Source organism: Oryctolagus cuniculus, chromosome 2, assembly GCF_964237555.1.
Source record: "Oryctolagus cuniculus chromosome 2, mOryCun1.1, whole genome shotgun sequence".
NCBI classification, from domain to species: Eukaryota; Metazoa; Chordata; class Mammalia; order Lagomorpha; family Leporidae; genus Oryctolagus; species Oryctolagus cuniculus.
In genome coordinates this window covers 175,844,973-175,863,232 of record NC_091433.1, presented here as the reverse complement: position 1 = coordinate 175,863,232, position 18,260 = coordinate 175,844,973, and the positions used below count along the sequence as shown (strand labels likewise).

The 18,260-nt window shown below is 56.5% G+C and overlaps 1 protein-coding gene across 3 annotated transcripts; it reads right to left on the bottom strand.

Moving 5' to 3' along the window:
* Positions 1–627: 627 nt before the first annotated feature.
* On the bottom strand, positions 628–15,067 carry CGREF1 (cell growth regulator with EF-hand domain 1). Of its 3 annotated transcripts, none has more exons than XM_008254626.4 (6): positions 14,952–15,067; positions 3,920–4,016; positions 2,610–2,675; positions 2,447–2,517; positions 1,419–1,543; positions 628–1,225 (listed from the first exon to the last, which is right to left on the bottom strand). In XM_008254626.4, the coding sequence occupies exons 2-6, from the start codon at positions 4,003–4,005 to the stop codon at positions 797–799; spliced, it is 777 nt and encodes a 258-aa protein (XP_008252848.1). In that variant the 5' UTR covers positions 4,006–4,016; positions 14,952–15,067; the 3' UTR covers positions 628–796. The 3 variants fall into 3 exon arrangements, with proteins under 3 accessions (XP_008252848.1, XP_008252849.1, XP_069925438.1); XM_008254627.4 differs by lacking the exon at positions 14,952–15,067 and adding an exon at positions 14,753–14,894; XM_070069337.1 differs by lacking the exon at positions 14,952–15,067 and adding an exon at positions 4,756–4,776.
* Positions 15,068–18,260: the final 3,193 nt, after the last annotated feature.

The following is an 18,260-nucleotide window of genomic DNA, read 5'->3' as shown; positions in this document are numbered from 1 at the left end:
GGTGGGCGTTGGGGTGGGTGTTGTGGTGTAGCAGGTTAAGTCACGGCCCGGACACCTGCATCCCATATCAGAGTGCGGTCTGATTCCCGGCTGCTGCCCTTACAGTCTGGCTTCCTGATACTGTGTTGTGGGAGGCAGACAATAACCCTCAAGTGCTTGGGCCCCTGCCACCCACCTGGGAGACCTGGTTCAAGTTCCTGCTTCCTGCCTTCAGCCTGGTCCAGCCTTAACTATTGTGGCTATTTGGGGAGTGAACCAGAAAATGGAAGATGTCTCTTTCTCTGCCTCTCTCTCATCTCTCTCTTTCTCTCTCTCCCTCTGCCTCTCTCTGTTGCTCTACCTTTCAAGTAGATGGAAAAAATAAACTCTTTTAAAATGATAGTGAATATGTCTGGGGCAAGGGGCAGGCGCAGGTGGTGGGGGCCGCTTGCTCTGAGCTACGGGAGGACCCTGAGCTGTGAATACCAGGTGAAGGGGACCGGGGCCCGGGCCTCAGGGACAAAGTGCAGCTGGCTGCAGACGCTGTTGTCACAGCACTGCTGAGCCCCTGCCCCTCCAGGAGACCTGCACAGTCCCCAGCCCCTGTGCCCCGAGGGTGTCTGGGTTGGATTGATGGCCCCGGGGGACTGAATTCATTCAGGTCTTTATTGATTGCCTGGGCCCTAAATGTAGGCTCTCCCTGAGCCACACAGAAAGGCCTGCCACCCGCGGAGGCCAGAGAGGGGACACAGATGTGACCCTCGTCCTGCTTTCCGGCGCTCGGGACGCCGAGGGCTGCGAGCGGTGTCCTTGGGGTCTACATCTCATCATTCTCCAGCTGGATACTGTGCGCCTCCAGCTCATGTGGGGTGCCCTTGGAGTCCAGCGTCTGCCCGGGGAGCCCTCTGGCGTCCTCGTCACTGTTCCTGGCCTCTGCCTGTCCTCCAGGACTTGGGGCATCCTCTTCAGCCTCTGCCCGGCCCGCTGCCTCCTGGGCCGGCTGCGAGGACTCCCCTCCAGCTCCTGGCTGGCCCGCAGCTTCTTCCCTGGGTCCCACAGCTTCCTGTGTTTCTTGTCTCGATGGGCTTTGAGCTAACAGAGGTTCTTGGGGAGCTGGAGCAAGGGGTTCTTTGGGCTCTCCATGACTGGGTGCCTCCCCTGGGAAGCTGATGAGCTCTGCGGGGGTCATGAGCCCATCCCCATTCAGGTCCTGGGTCTCTAGCACCTTGTCCACGACCAGGATGACCTGTAGAAGCACAGTCACCATGCAGTCTCTGATAACCAGAGACACCCCCCAACCCACCCCCACCACCATGCCACATCAGCGCCCGTGCCGAACCCTCTTTTTACAGGAGAATTACCAAGAGAGTTGTGATGCAAAAGACCAAAGCCCCAAAGAGCGTGGTCTCCATGGGAGGCCCCCAGCCCACAGAGCTTACCCGGTTGGTGTTAGGAGAGTCGGCAGCCTGAGGGGCCAGAGCTGCTGTCAACATGGACAACAGCTCCAGGCCATCCAGCTGTCCACTTTGGTCATAGTCGTGCAGGGCAAAGAGGTAGAGGAGAACTAGGGAGGGGAAGCTGGGTTAGGACAGTCATTGTTGTGGCTTAGAGTGGTTTGAGTGTCCCCGAAAGGCTCACGTGTTGGGAGCTTGGTCCTCAGTGCGGTGATGTTTGCAAACCAGCACTGGGTGGCGGGCTCCTTCCATCAGTTGGAGGCACATCCTTGGGCAGCAGTGGGGGGGCCCCAGTTTCCCCCTGGCTTTCTGTCTGGCTGGGTGGCTTCTCCCTGGCTCCCACAGGGCTCCTGGGGAGCCATCCATCAGGCTGTGACACTGCCAAGGGCCCTCACTGGAGCCTGCACCATGCTGTCTGGACTTCCAGCATCCCAGACATGAGTTCATTGAACCTGTTTTCTTTATCAAACTAGCCTCCCTCAGGTATTGTGTTTCGGAAACAGAAAACACTAATATGGGTATTCAAGGGGCGGAGAAGGCAGGAGTCAGCGTGGAGTTCAGGGCCTTGGTGTTGTAGTGCAGTGGGTTAAGCCACAGCCTACAAAGCCAGCATCTCATATGAGCACGGGTTCAAGTCCCAGCTGCTGCACTTTTGATCCAGCTCCTTGCTAATGTTCCTGGGAAGGCAGCAGAAGGTGATCCAAGTGCTTGGGCCCCTGCCACCCACTTGGGAGACCTGGATGGAGTTCTGGGCTCCTGGCTTTAGCCTGACCCAGACCTGGCTGTTGCAGCCATTTGGGGGAATGAACCAGCAGGTGGAAGATCTCTTTCTCCCTCCCTCTCTCTCTCTCTCTCTCTCACACACACACACACACACACACACACATCTCTATCTCACTCTTTCAAATAAGTAGAAAATAACTCTTTTTAAAAAGAACCGTGGAGTCAGGGGCCCATCCCAGCTCTGGCTGCCCGGAGCCTCCCGCCGCCCAGCCGGCAGCCCTGCCGCTCACCCTGCTCCCTGCTCATGCGCTCTGGCTCCTCTCCCATCCTGTCCAGTCCCTTCAGGTAGCTCTGCAGCAGCCTGTCAGGAGAGGGAAAGGTCAGCCCGGGAGAGGCCAGTCTGCATCCGCGGGCCTCACCTACGCACCGACCGTCCGTGTGCAGCCCACTCACCGGAGCTGCTCCTGGCCGGGCTGGAAGGGGTTGGGCAGGGGCTGATGCTCCACTTCCGGTTCTGGCCTGTGGGAGGAAGAGGAGCAGCAGCCTTGCAGAGAGCCCCTCCTTAGGGCCTAGCCTCCTAGCCTCCCACCTCCTGGCACGCGTCTCTCCCAGACCCAACAGGAGTTGCTCCCCTAAAGGCACAATTCTGGGGAGGAGCTTGGAAGCAGAACCCTACATCTTCCACCTCTCTCTTGGCAGCTGCCTTACCTAAACTTTTCACGAGAGCCCCCCAAAAATACCTGGTAAGGCAGAGGCCAGAGGAGACCACACCTCCCAAGGTGGAGACCCATAAAAACAGCCCATGGAGTGGCGGCACCATGTGGGCCACAGCAGCCTTCTCCTGTGACACGGGGAGCCAAGGGCAGGTATCCAGCTGAGTAGGGTAGCTTCACTCAAGCTTCTACAGACCCAATTGCTCCACGACGTAAAACTGACTCTTGGGGGCTGGCATTGTGGACCAGCAGGTTAAACTGCTGCCTGCAATGCTGGAATCCCATACGGGTGCTCCACTGCCCATCCAGCTCCCTGCGTCTGTGCCTGCGAAGGCAGTGGAGGGTGGCCCAAGTGCTTGGGACCCTGCCACCTGCAGGGGAGACTCAATGGAGGGCCTGGTTCCTGGCTTTGGCCTGGCCCAGCCCCAGCTGTTACAGCCATTTGGGGAGTGAACAAGCAGATGGAAGCTCTCTCTCTCTCTCTCTGTGTAACTCTTTCACACGAATTAAAGATAAAATTTGACTCTTAAATGTCCAGGCACAGGGCACAGGTTGGTTTGGGTCTCTGCTCCCGGCTGTGGATGCGGCTGCCTGTGAGCCCATGCAGCCCTGATGCCAGACAGCCTCCAGGAGCTGTGGCAGCCACGCCAGTCGCTGCTGCTCCTGCCCCTGTCTCCCTCCCCCCAGCAGCCCCCTTGCACAGTGGCAGTAACTAACACCCCCAGAAAGGCACTCAAAAAAGGCAGAAACGCTAGACTCCTCACGGCTGGGCGGGCTGCCTGCTGTAAGGGCTCCATGAGCACCTGCAACCCTTGCTGGCCCGGGGCCTCCCCCCGCCCCGCCTCCCTCCGCACTGGAACTCCGCTCCCTCTCCCCAGGGGGGTTCAGCGAGAGTGTGGTGAATTCCACTCTGTGGCACAGGCACAAGGCAGGAGGTTGGGGGGCAGGTGCAGCGATCGGGGAGCCCACCCCAAGTCTCCTGCTGCCCGGAGGGGTCCCCAGCGACTCTCCCTACTCCCAGCCTGCAGCCTGGCCTGCCAATCCCCTTACCTCGTGACTCCATCCTTGGGAGCAGCCTGGCTCAGGGGCAGCAGCAGCAGTGGCCACCAGAACGCTCTGGGCAGCAGCCGGGCCATCCCTCCGGGAACTGGAACCAGGAGCGGAAAGAGAGGGGCAGGGAGCAAGGGTGAGCGCCACAGTGTGGGGCTGGGGCGGGTGAGATGGAAGCCTGGGGTCTCCTGGGGGTCCAGGTGACAGGGCCCCTGCTCCGGGAGGGCTGGCTTAGAGACATGAGCAGCCTGCGCGGACCTTTGCTGTGTGGAAATCAGGCTCAGCTCCACCACATGAAGTGCGTGAGGGCAGAGCTGCCAGCGGGGGTGGCAGCCCCGCACCCACCCCACTCCCCTGCCCCCCCACCCCCAGCCTGCAGGTGCTCTGAGAATCGCAGCTCTGCTCCTGCCCAGGGCGCTCATCTCCCGGCTGGAAAGGGGCTCGCTTGGGGAAACGCTCGGTCAGAAACACTGTGAGGCCCCAGGAGACCAAGACTTAAACAGAGGGGCAAAGAGGGAGAAGGCTGGGTGGTCTCCACTGATGCACAGACCGCAGCCGCCCACCCTGAACGAGGTCTGAAGAACAGACTGGAAACAGAACAAATCAGCGTCAAGCCAGCAGGGGCCCCAGGAGAAGTGTTTACTAAGCACAGTTAACGAAAACCAAGTCCAAGTACAAAGGAAAAACTAAAACCTTCCCCTTGCATCTGCTTCGCAAGGCCCCCTGGCAGAACAACCGCTTGGCCATGAGGAAACAGATACAGATGCAGTCAGCGCAAACTGAGCGGCTCACTGGTATGCATATATGGAAGGTGAAGAGGTGGACGTTTTCCATACTCATCACTTGAAAGGCAGAGAGGCAGGCAGATCTCCCGTGTGCTCGCTCGCTCCACCCAATGGCCCACAACAGCTGGGGCTGAGTCAGGCTGCAGCCAGGAGTCAGATCTCCCTGCTACCTCCCAGGGTACACAACAGGAAGCTGCAATTGGGAACAGAGCCGAGACTCAAATCCAGGCAGTCCCTTATGGGACGCAGGTGTTCCAAGTAGCATCTTAACTGCTATGCCAAATGCGCACACACATACCCCTTTTAAAATTTACTTATTTAGTTAAAAGAAAGAGAAGGGCAGGCGCCATGGCTCACTAGGCTAATCCTCCACCTGCAGCGCTGGCACCCTGGTTTCTAGTCCCGGTTGGGGCGCCGGATTCTGTCCCTGTTGCTCCTCTTCCAGGCCAGCTCTCTGCTGTGGCCCGGGAAGGCAGTGGAGGATGGTCCAAGTGCTCGGACCCTGCACCTGCTTGGGAGACCAGGAGGAAGCACCTGGCTCCTGGCTTCGGATCAGCGCAGTGCGCCGGCCGTCGCGGCCATTTGTGGGGTGAACCAATGGAAGGAAGACCTTTCTCTCTGTCTCTCTGTCTCTCACTGTCTAACTCTGCCTGTCAAAAAAAAAAAAAAAAAAAAAAAAAAAAAAAAAAAGAGCAAGAGAGAGAGATCTTCCATCCACTGGTTCACTCCCTAAATGGCTGAACTGCTAGGGCTGGGCCAGGTTGAGGCCAGGAGCTTCTTCCATGTCTCCCTTGTAGGGGCAGGGGACCAAGCACTTGGCTGTCTTCTGCTGCCTTGCCAGGCGCATTAGCAAGGAGCTGGATCGGAAGTGGAGCAGCCAGGACTTGAACCGGTGCCCATATGGGATGCTGGAACTGAAGGCGGAGGCTTAAACTTCTTTGCCACAGGTCCAGTCCCCCAATACCCACCTGTAATGTGAGTTCCTGAGGAAGCAGAAACCCAGCGAAGCTGAGGCCCTAAACCCATCTCTAGGAAGAAAACTCATCCGATGTTTGCTGGTCTAGGCAGAGGCTCGGCAGCCCCTTGACACGGCCGCCTACACTCTGGCTGACACAAGATTTTCCTAGAGGAAGGTCCATGGCCTTCAGCAGAGTCTCCAAGAATTCTGTGATCCTAATCAGGTCCCGAGCCACTGCCGGGGCAGACATCCACTTCCTGCGCCAGGAGGGGTAGAGCACGGGCAGACACTGTCCCCCTTCTGGGCTGCTCTGAGGAAGGGGCAGGAAGCCATGAGCATTCACAAGAAGATGAAAGGGACCGCGAGTTGCAGGGCCAGTCTTCCTTGTTCATGTCGACAACTGAGCCCAGGGGATGTGGTGGTCTGTTGGTGTCGACAAACCCACGGCCAAAACCACGCCAAAGCCGCAGCTTCCCACCAACATCAGCTAGCAAGAGAGACTCTGGGAACAGTGTTGTGCACAGGAGAGAAAGTGGGCTTGGGCCCTTTCCAGGTGGTCTGCTGGTCTGAGCTCCTCACGCCGCAGTGGTACTCTCAGAGGGACACAGCCCGGGGAAGCATCCTGACACCACGTGGCAGGCTCTGATAGCAAATGTCCCATCGACAGCAGCGACAACGCTGCCACGAAACCGAAAGTGTCTTCAAAAGCATCGAGTCGGCGAGAAACTCTCAGAGTACAAAAGTACAGTGACAATAGCAATGTGGGAGGAAGGGAGCCGACGTCAGCCTTGGCTTTGAGAGTACCTACAGAGGCACCTCCAGGTGAACTTGAGCCATCAGTTTGAGCGCTGTGTGCGGCAGAGGAGGCCACAGGTGGAGCCCCGGCCCCCCAGGGCGAAGAGACCAACAGGGGGTTCTCTACAGTCAGCCATGTTTGTCACTCTAAGGGTAAATAAAAAACCGATTGGCCTCGAAGAAGGGAGCAAAGGATCTTGCCCAGGTGGGTTTTGATGCTGAGCAGGAGGGAGAGAAACCTCTTCCCTTGGAATTCTAACAAGCTCGCCCTGATGCGGGCTGAGGCCTGGATGAAGGCAACCTATATAGTTCAGGGAACTGAGAGATCATTTATTTGACGTGGTACCCCCCTGGTCGTGCCCCCCGGGTGGGGACAGAGGCAAACCTAACGCGTCTTCTCTGGAGGAATACAAGTCCGAACCACAGAATCCCCGCAGGTGGGGGCCGGTGCTGTGACTGAGCAGATTAACACCCTGGCCTAAAGTGCCAGCATTCCATATGGGCGCCGGTTCTAGTCCCGGCTGCTCCTCTTCCAGTCCAGCTCTCTGCTGTAGCCTGGGATAGCAGTAGAAGATGGCCCAAGTCCTTGGGCCCCTGCACCTGCGTAGAAGACCCGGAAGAAGCTCGTGGCTCCTGGCTTCGGATCGGCACAGTTACGGCCGTTACAACCAACTGGGGAGTGAACCACCAGATGGAAGACCTCTCTCTCTCTCTCTGTCTGCCTCTCCTCTGTGTAACTTTGACTTTCAAATAAATAAATCTTTAAAAAAAAATCCCCACAGGTGGACAGCCACGGACTCACAAGGAGCGTGGTCCCCCCCTCAGCCCAGAAGTCACCCACACTCACTGTCAGAAATGACCGGAAATACTGTAGGCACGAGCAAAACCAGACTCAGCGAGGCCAAAGCTCTTGGAATTATCACACACAGAACAGGAAGTAGGTGTATTTAACTCACTTTGTAGAATGAAAGGTAAGCTTGAAACTGTGAGAAATAAGCCCCCAAAACATCCAAGTGCATTGGAAGAACCAAATACAACTTGCATAAAAAGGAGGTTGATTTTAAAAAATGCCAGGGGTGAGTTAAATAGATTTAGACACAGCCGATATCAGAATGAATGGACTGCAAAGTAGACATGAATAAGTTATGCAAAACGCAGTTCACTGAGTCCAACACAGAGAAAAATATTCTTTAAAAGGGGGGTGGGGTGCATTGGAGGACGTGGAAAGTAATAGATAAAATCGGATAGAAACAATATTTGAAGAAATGGCAACTGAAATTTTCCCAGTAGGTTGCAAAACACTAATATGCTGATCCAGGAAGCTAAATAATCCCATGCGGATTAAATAAGCAGAATGCGCATCTACACCTTGTTCTGCAATTACAGAACACCAAGAAGAAGAGAAGATTCCAGATGCATCATCTCAGAGGAAAAGTAATTAGAATGACAGCTAATTTTTCAACAGCATCAGCGATGCCAGAATGCGGTAATATGCTCGGAGAGGCAGGACATTGCTACTCTGGAAATCTTACTCTCAGAAAAATTACCTTTCAAGAAGGACGCGAAATGAAAAAAAATTTAGGTGAACAGCATGGAGAATTTATCGCCAAGCTTCCTTTCATAGGAAGCTGGGGGTGGGCGTTTGGCACAGCGGCTAAGATGCCACCTGGGACTCCTGCATCCCATGCAGGAGTGACTGAGTTCAAGTCCCAGCTCTGGCTCCTGACTCCAGCTTCCTGCCAAGGCAGATCCCGGGAGGCTGAGCCCCCGCCGCCCACCTACAAGACCTGGATGGAGTTCCAGGCTCCTGGCTTCGATTCTTCAGCCCCTTGTGAGCACTTGGGGAGTGAACTAGGGAGCTCTTTCTCTGTCTCTTTCTCTCCACCTCTCAATAAATAAAAACAAATAATCTGTTCCATGTTATGTTACATGGCCAACATAATCACATGAGAAATTGAAATAAAAATAATGTGAAAACATAATAAGTTTGGAAATTTAAAAAGCATCCTTATGTATGGATCAAGGAAGACAATCATAATGGAAATTATTAAAAACTCAAAATTGGATAAGAGTGGCCAAGTATACATTGAAACAAGATAATGCAGATAAAGCAGTATTAGAAGGAAAAAATAAATAGGCTTAAAATCTTATATTAGAGGGGCCAGTGCTCTGGTGTAGTAGGGTAAGCCTCTGCCTGCGGTGCCGGCAACCCATTCGGTTCGTGTCCCAACTGCTCCTCTCTGATCCAGCTCTCTGCTTACGGCCTGGGAAAGCAGTGAAGACAGCCCAAGTATTTGGGGCCCTGTACCCGCGTGGAAACTGGAAGAAGCTCTTGGCTTCTGGCTTCCGATCAGCTCAGCTCTGGCCTTTGCGGCCATTTGGGGAGTGAACTAGCTGATGGAAGATCTTTCTCTCTCTGTAACTTTACCTCTAAAAAAAGCTTATATTTGAAGGGGCCGCCACTGTGGTACAACAGGTTAAGCCGTGACTTGTAATACCAGCATCCCATATAGGAGTGCTGGTTCGAGTCCCAGCTGCTCCAGGCTGCTGACTGGCCTGGCCCAGCCCCAGCCATTGTAGCCATCTGGGAAGAGAATCAGCAGATAGAAGATATGTACCTCCCTTTCTCTCTGTCATGTTGCCTTTCAAACAAATAAACGTTAAAGAAAAAAAAAGTTTATTTTAGAAGAAAGCTAGAAATGAATGAGATATGCTTCCAACTCAAGAAGCTAATAAAACAGAAATAAATTCAAAGAAATGAAATCATTAAGAATAGGAGAAATTATATAGTCCCAACCGAGTTTGCTATTTCACTAAGACCAGTAACATAGACGAGCCCCTGACGATGTTTAAGAGCAAAGAGAGCGGGCACACACACAGTAAGCGTCCACTGGGGACCTGGGGACACAGCGTCTCAAGAAAGGACTGCAGCAGCAGCGTGGCGCTCACCTCACCACCACTGGGCTGCAGTCACTGGAAACCCCACAGGCGCTGAACGAGGGCCCAGAGCTGCAGAGTGCGTGGCTCCCTCCCAGGGAGACGGGGAGAAGGCCCGGGCCATGGCTCAGAGGGGCCCAGGCAGGGCCCAGAAGGGCTGCCTTGGCCTGTTCTTTGGAAGGTAAGGGGTTTGCTGGGTGAGTGGCCACTGAGGGGCCGGTCTCCCAGGTGGAAGGAGGGGTGGACGATGGCTAAGGCGGCCCGCTGGCCACAGAGGCCAGAAAACTGCATCAGGCTGTGGACCCTGGCCTGGATACCCCAACACCAGATGGGCCACGTGGGCACACGTCTATTGGGAAGACAAATATGTCAGTACTATACGGGGGCCAGCGCCGTGGCACAGGAGGTTAAAGCCCCAGCCTGCAGCGCCGACATTCCATATGGGTGCAGGTTCTAGACCCGGCTGCTCCTCTTCTGATCCAGCTCTCTGCTATGGCCTGGGAAAGCAGTAGAAGATGGTCCAGGTCCTTGGGCCCCTGCACCCACATGGGAGACCCAGAAGAAGCTCCTGGCTCCTGCTGTTGAGGCCATTTGGGGAGTGACCCAGCGGAATGGAAGACCTCTTTCTCTCTGGCTCTACCTCTCTCTGTAACTCTGTCTTTCAAATAAATATAATAGTTATTTTAAAAAAGTATAATAAACAATATTCATTGCTTAAATATTTATTGACTGAGCATCTACTATATACAAGGTACTATCTTATCCTTAAATTGATAGCTTAAGGTGGAATTACTGCTTGTCTTTCCCCCTTAAAGCTCACCAACATTTAAGTAGGAAAAAGATAACAAATGTTAAAAAGAATAAGAGCAAAACAGAGTTGCTAAGGAATAGCTAACCTTAAGCCAACTGAGTTCACGTCCAGCTCTGGCGCTGTCTGGGTGACTTTTCTGTATCCGGTTCTGCACCTGCTACGTGGGACCCCTGAGAGCCCTCAGTCAGGGCATAGTGAGGCACAAATGAGGCCAGGCTTGTGCAGGGCACTTCTTCTGGAAGTCCGCTGGGCTACTTGGCGGCAGCTTCATACCTACTCCGCCACACACACCACAGGCCTACCCACCTGGGTCCCCTCCAATTGCTTTCTCCCCATCTGTTTACTGCCAGGACAGGCCAACAGGAACCCTGGAGTAATCGCAGTCCCTCAGGGCTGTCAGAGCGTATTTTCCAGCCTCAGGGCGTTCTCACCCACCAGCAGGTGTTTTTACACCAGGACACCAAGGAACTCCAGAGAAGGCGTCTAGGGTGGTAGCACCTCAGGTGCCCCCAGGCTACTCACTCATCAGGTGCTGGGGTTTTAAAAACATGCCTAGAAGCCTTTGCCATTTCTCCCCACAGCCTGCCCTAGAACATGAGCTGGACTTGGGGATGCGTCTCCAGTGACATCGCTGGAATGATGCAAGCTGACCTCCAAGCCCAGGACACACAAGGGGCTAGCTACCCCTTCTCTGTCTCTGTCATTTTCTCTCTCCCTCCCCTTCCCCCTTTGTCTCTGGACATGCACACATGCCTCTCTGGAACCTTGAACCGCCAAGGCAGAAGCCAGGGTGCTACAGCGACCATGGGGAGACCGCGAGAAGCCACCAGGTGGAGATGCCCAAAGGCCCCCAGGCTGCTCAAATCCTCCTAGCCCATCCACCAGCCCAGGGAGGCAGCAAACCTGCAGAGCAGCTCAGCCCCCAGCCAGCACGGGCCAGAGCAGAAATGTGCGCGTGCGCACAGCCCCAGCCAGCCGGCACTCCAGATTCACCCGTGAGCCACTAAGCTTTCGGGTGGCTTGGGAAGCTAATCTGGCAATTGGACATGGCCCGTGCCAGGGCCGGGCTCACCGTGGGGGTGTGAGCTGTGCAGCCACCCAGGGCCCCGCTTCCTGAGGCTGGTGCTTGGTGCTCCGGAGCTCCCAGTCACGGGTGCGCGGGGCGTCGTGGACTCTGCCCCCGCCTGTGCTCGGTCCACTTGCGTTCCCGGCACTCCCCGCCTGCTGCTCCCAGGGACCCCTCCCCTGGGTGACTACTCAGTACGCGTAGAGGACTTGGAACCAGCCAGATGGACATTCAAATCCCAGCTCCACTGCTGTCTCTGTGACCTTGGGTAAGCTAATTATCCTCACAAGACTTCTTCCCTTATCTGTATAGTGAGATAACAGCAAAATTTATCTCACAGGGTTATAGGGAATATTGCTTGGATAATGAATTCTTTCTTGCACAAACTAACATGGTAGCCTTTTTCTAAAAGCGAACACAAAACATTTATTTATTTGAGTGACGGAGAGTGGCAGAGAGAGAGGTATCTTTATCTGCGGGTTCACTCCCCAAATGACCACAACAGCCAGGGCTGGGCCAGGCTGAAACCAGGAGCCAGGAACTCCTTCCGGGTCTCCCATGTGGGTGGCAGGGGCGCAAGTACTTGGTCACCCTCAGCTGCCTTCCCAAGTGCGTTAGTAGGAAGCTGGGTTGAAAACAGAGGAGCTGGGACTGAAACCAGCACTCTGATCGCGATGCCAGCACCCACCGGCAGTGGTTCTACCCGCTGTGCCAAAATGCGGTCCCTGGAGTAGCCTTTTGCTGCTGTGCCTGCCTCCGGCATCGTCTCCACCCAACATCAGACAAACCCTCCTTCACTGCCCTCCACTGCTTCAAAGCCTCCAGTGGCTCCCTGTCCTCTCACAGTCCAGGGTCCTCACCTAGGCCTCTGCCCTGGCTCCGTTCGTTACACCAGCGGCCTGCTCCAAACACAGGGGCTGCTGGAGGCTCCCATAATGCCTTTCACCTGTTCTGTCCTCAACCTGGACCATTTTGGGCCTCCTGACAACCTCAGCCTTCAGCTGTAGTCTACTTCAAAACATTACACCAGGGGCAGGCGCTGCAGCATAGTGGGTAAAGCCACCGCCTGCAGTGCTGGCATCCCATATGGTTGCTGGTTCGAGTCTCTGCTGCTCCACTTCCAATCCAGCTCTCTGCTATGGCCTGGGAAAGCAGTGGAAGATGGCCCAAGTGTTTGGGCCCCTGTACCCACATGGGCGATCCAGAAGAAGCTCCTGGCTTTGGATCGGCACAGCTCTGGCCATTGCAGCCATCTGGGGTGTGAACCAGTGAATGGAAGACCTCTCTCTCTCTCACTCTCTCTCTGCCTGTACCTCTCTGTAACTGCCTTTCAAATAAATAAATAAATAAATCTTTTAAAAGAAAAAAAACCATTAACTGGGGCAGGTATTTGGGGTAGTGGCTGAGACACTGTTTAGGACACCCACATCCCATGCCATCTCCCAACACATACACGCATATGCATGTGCATGTGTACATGTGTCTATGCACACACACACCTGTGTCCATGCACACACACACACACACCTGTGTCTATGCACACACACACCTGTGTCCATGCACACACACACACACCTGTGTCTATGCACACACACACCTGTGTCCATGCACACACACACACACACCTGTGCCCATGCACACACACACACCTGCCCATGCACACACACGCATGCACACACACACATTCTCTGGTCTCAGTCTCCTCAAGTCTTGCAGCGGCACACGGGAGGAGAGCCCAGCCTCAGGGTTAGGCCTCTGACCCTGCTATGTGCCCCAGGCAAGTGACTCAACCTCTCTGAGCTTGGGTGTGAGCCCTGGCCCCATTCCCAATCCCAATTTCCTGCTAAGGCAACGCTGGGAGGCAGCAGTGACGACTCAGGTGGCTGTGTCCCTGGCCCCACAGGGAGGCCCTGCCTGAGTTCTTGGCCCCCAGTGTTGGTGTGGGCCAGCCCTGGGGCTATAGCCCCGGCTATCATGGGCATCTGGGGAGTGACCCAGAGAATGGGAGCTTTTCTGTCTCTGCTTCTCAAAAATAAATAAATAAATATATTTTAAAACTTTTTTTTTGACAGGTAGAGTTAGACAGTGAGAGAGAGAGAGACAGAGAGAAAGGTCTTCCTTCCGTTAGTTCACCCCCCAAATGGCCACTACGGCCAGCGCTGTGATGATCCGAAGCCAGGATCAGTGTGCTTGTCCTGGTCTCCCATGGGGTGCAGGGCCCAAGCACTTGGGCCATCCTCCACTGCCTTCCCGGGCCACAGCAGAGAGCTGGCCTGGAAGAGGGGCAACCAGGACAGGATCCGGCGCCCCAACCGGGACTAGAACCCGGGGTGCCGGCGCCACAGGCGGAGGATTAGCCTAGTGAGCCGCAGCGCCAGCCAATTTTAAAACTTAAGCAAATGCCTGTGTAGTGTTAAGAAATGTTTCCAACGGTAACACCTACCTCCCTTGCTAAAAGGAAGTCAGGCCAGGCGCCTGGTGCAGCGCTGAGTGAGGCTGGTGCAGTATGCACTTGTTCGCGTGATCACCTTCCTAAGCGTTCACAAAACCTTCTGCAAGCATCAGCAACAAAGCAGCTATGGACCCTCACTGGCTGCCAAACAAAACTGTTCTCCATGATTTCCTGTAACTGCCATGTGCATGGACACGATTGCTCTGATGAACACAGGGAAGCCGCCATCAGGAGACACAGCCGTGAGTCAGTGAAGTTGTTCATCTCACACACGAGCGTGCACACGCACACACGCACACGCATGCATTCACGATACCCCTTCAGCCTCAGGGGTCTTCAAGCCTTGCATCGCATGTGGGAGGAGAGCCTTGGCCTCTGATGAAATCCGCCTCTGAGCCCCCTGTGTGACCGAGGTAAAGTGTCTAACCCTCTCTGAGCTCTGGGATCTTCATTTTGAAAATGAGTGTCTCAGGAACTACCTGGCAGGGGCTTGGGGCGGGTGCAGGGAGGTGCCACGTGGGTCATGCGGCTGGCAGTGCGCACGCTCCTGGAGCGTTTCAGAGGCCAGGGACCGCTGGGGCCTTGAAGGTTAAGGTGTGTAACTTCCCAGCCAGGCCCAGCATTCTCTTGCATCCCTGTCCCGCCGCCATCACACCTCAGCCTGACTCCCGCCAGGAAGGAACCCCGCCCTCGCCCGCATCCAGCCCATTTCTGGCACAGTCTGGCTGGCAGACAGTACTTCTGGACAGAGAATCCTCTGCTCAGGTTCACCCCTCTGGTGCCCCGGCCTCCCAGCCGCCCTCACATGCCCCACGGAGGACACCAGGCTACCCAGCCGCGGGGGCCCACACCTCAGCCACCTCCCCACCCCTCCACCTCTCCATCTGTTAGATGGGGATGGAACTCCCGGCTCTGTCCCGGGGCGGGGGGGGGGGGGGCACTGGAGCCCCACCAGCCACGCTGCGAGGGGTATCTGCGTGGGGAGGGGGTCGTGAAACCCATCACCCGCTTCCGCGCCGGCGCCTCTACCTGTCCGCAGGGATAGCGTCTTGCCCAGGGCGCCCAGAGCCGAGGGCCGCCTCCAGCCGCGTCCAGCCGCAGGGATGCAGAGGGACTGCGCTCTGGATCCCGGCCAGAGGCGACCCGGCGGCGGCGGCGGCTGCGATGGGCTCGGCGGCGCGCCCGGCCCGCCCGGCCCCGAGCCTGCCCGGGGCGGGGTCCGACCCACCTGCTGCGGCGGCGCTGCGCTCAGCTTCCTGGCGGCTCGAGGCTGCTGTGCCGCGGGCCCCTCGGCCGCCCGCCCTCCCCCCGGCCGCTCCACGTGGCCGCTCCACGTCGCCTGCCGCAGGAGCCGCCGCCCTGGCCCAGGCAGGGTCCGGAGCCAGCGCCAGTGGCTTGGGCAGGGCACCGCCCTGCCACCCCCGGGGGGGGGAGGGGTGTGTGTCCGTCCACGTAAGTGTGTATCTCCGTGTGTATGTGTTCCTGTGTGTCTTATGTGTGTCTCTGTGAGGGGGGGCACACACACAGAGAAGGGGGGGAGGCTGACGTGCATAAAGGAGAAGCACGCTGAACTCTGCCTGAGGCACCCAGATGTGGCCGCCAGATAGGACGGAACGCACTGCCAGCCTGTGCCGAAGCGGCTGTGTATGTGGGACTGTGACGCAGCACGGGGCATTTTGTGCCACTGTGTCCCGTGGGCATGGCCGATGTGTGGCCGATTGCCTAGTGGGTGACAGGGGAGCCCCTCCTGAGTTGTTAGAGACACCGAGTGACACTGAGCTGTGACTGCTGTGTGGCCATGGCTGTGCACGTCACCGGGCACTGGCTCCATGGAGGGGAAGGGGAGTTGGGCTGGGGGGGCAGGAGGAGCCATCACCTTAAGGGCCTTGGTGGCAGCTCTCCGCTGGCGTGTAGGGAGGTAGTTGCATGGCTGGCGCTTAGTGGCCTCATGATGCCACTTCCTTTTATCTCAGCGGCCAGGCCCTCCACTCGCCCGAGGCCCTAGCTCTTGCAATGACCTCTCAGCTCTTAGCTCTTTGTGCAGCGACAAGCCCACTCTCGTCCTGTCTCCCTGAGGACGATGCCGACGGCCCGGTGTGGCAGTGGCAGGTTCCCTCTCCGGTCGCTCCTGGTTCTCTCCCTGCACCAGTTCCTCAGGTGCGCTCCTCACTCCCCCTCGGCTCACACAGCTTCCACCCCTATCAGTTCCTGAGCTCACTTGGGTCCTCCACAAGCGCGTATCTGCGAGTCCTGACGCCCAGGACACAGAACATGAGTGCGTTTGCAAAGAGGGCCGTGGAAGATGCAGCTACGTGAAGTCAGAATGGAGCACACGAGGGTGCCCACCCGCCTGCCCTCCTGCCTTTCCAGTCCCTCCCCTCGTGACCACACCTGGACACGCCCCTTTCCCTTGCAGATAGGATACAATCCATTAGGTATGTGAACTGGAAGACCACGCCCCCGTGTGATCTCCTGCCCCTCCCTGACCCCACCTGCCAATCAGACTACATAACCACGCCCCCTTTGGGAGTCCGTAAAAGGCCTGGAACCCCGTGGGCCCTTCCCTTGCGCTTGCTCCTCGTGGCTCCTGGCCTGCTCTCTGCCTTTGCATTGCTGCCACGCTAAGATGCCCGTGGCTGCTCAGAGCCTCATGCTTGCTGCACATGGCCGCTCCCGGCCTGCTCTCTGCCTGGTATGGACCCAGCTGTGGGGAGCAACTGGGAGCAACTCGGACTAGACTAAGTTACTGGAATTAAGACTTATTCTATGCATCTGCTCTCCCACAATATGGCGCTGGGAGAGGAGGCAACAGCTTCTACCCAGCTGCCTCTCACCAACTTGACAAGCTGCAGGACCTGCTCCTGATTGGAGGAGAGCAGCGTACTCGGCGTGTGGGCAGCCGAGTTGGGATTGGCGGAGGAGGACTATAAAAGAGGAGAGAGACGGCATGCACCAGGAACATCTAAGGGGAACACCTGTGCAGCCCCCGAGAGAGCCGGCCGGCGGTGTGCCGCTCCCCCGCGGAAGTGGGGAATGTGGCAGGGGGAACCGCCCTTCCACGGAGGTGGAAGGACCAGCAGCCAACCCGGGAAGGACCAGCAGCAAACCCGGGGAGGGCCGAGCAGACAGAAGAACAGCGCAGGGTCCTGTGTCGTTCCTCCACGAAGACGGGGAGCGACACCCAGCTTAGCTTCTAGGCCTCTCTTTCTTCCCGAAATAAAGCCCTCACTTTTCTGTGCGTTTCTCTCACTGAATAAAAAAGCTTGGAAACTTGCCATGTTGTCTGGTCTATTTGAGCCGATCTTCAGAATTCTTTGAAGAACCCACAGGGTATTACTATTGAAAATTATTAATAAGCAGGACAACAGCACCTGGACATCAAACCTGCCAGAGCCTGCGTCTGGGAATTCCCAGGCCCCAGAACTGCAGGAAATAAAGTACTGCTAATTATAAATTGCCCAGTGTTTGTGGCTGGCACTGTGGCATAGTGGGTAAAGCTGCTGTACGCAGCACCCACGTCCCGTATGGGCACCGGTTCAGGTCCCAGCTGCTCCACCTTCTATCCAGCTCTCTACTATGGCCTGGGAAAGCAGTGGAAGATGGCCCAAGTGCTTAGGCCCCTGCACTCATGTGGGAGACCCGGATGAAGCTTCTGGCTTTGCCTGACCATCCCTGGTTGTTGTGCCATTTGGAGAACGAGCCAAAAGATGGGAGATTCTGTCTTTCCCTCTCTGCGTAACTCTGCCTATTAAATAAATAAAATCTTTTGAAACATTTGCCCAGTGTGTGACACTGTGTTAGAGCAGAAGCAACAGACAGCGATGGGGGCAGGGGGCTCTGACCAGGCTGCTTGGCCAGGTCAGGCTACGCGAGTTTAAGGAAGATGGCAGCTGCTTGGCTTAAACAGCCGGAGGCGAGGGTGGTGGAGGAGGCCGGCAGCCACCTTGTGGGTCACTGAGAAGGCTTCTAAGCGGAGCAGCAGGCACAGTTCCCCCAGCTCTGATGCTCATGGCCGCCTCTGCACAGGGGTGTGGCAGCCAGCAGAGGTAGGCAGGGCGAGTCCGCCTGCCGGAACTGCCAGGGCGGGGGCAGGGGCGGCATGAACGGGCGGGCCCAGGACTCCAGGACTCCAGCTCCCCAGGTGCAGCACAGCTCAGTCCGGTAGACAGAGCCGCCCTGAGCTCCTTTCCGAGCCTACAGAGCGGCACTTGGCTCTAGGCTCTGCCATCCACGAGGGCTCATACTGATCCTGTGTGCCCCAGGAGGGTACCAGTCATGGCTGGGGTGGGTTTAGGTGCCCGGAGCACCTTCCGCCATGCCCCAGGGGAACTTGGCTATTAGCTCCTAATGCCTGATCCGTTTATTGCCACCCTCCATCCTCTTCATCCCGCCTGCTCCCCACCCAGCTGCGCCTTGCGGAACACAAAGTGAAATTCCCAGTGCCATCACCATGAACACGTGGTGCCAATTGTTGAGGGCTCCCTATGTTGCAGGCTGAGTGGCTTCCACTCTCCGTGACTAACTTCTCTTTTTTTTT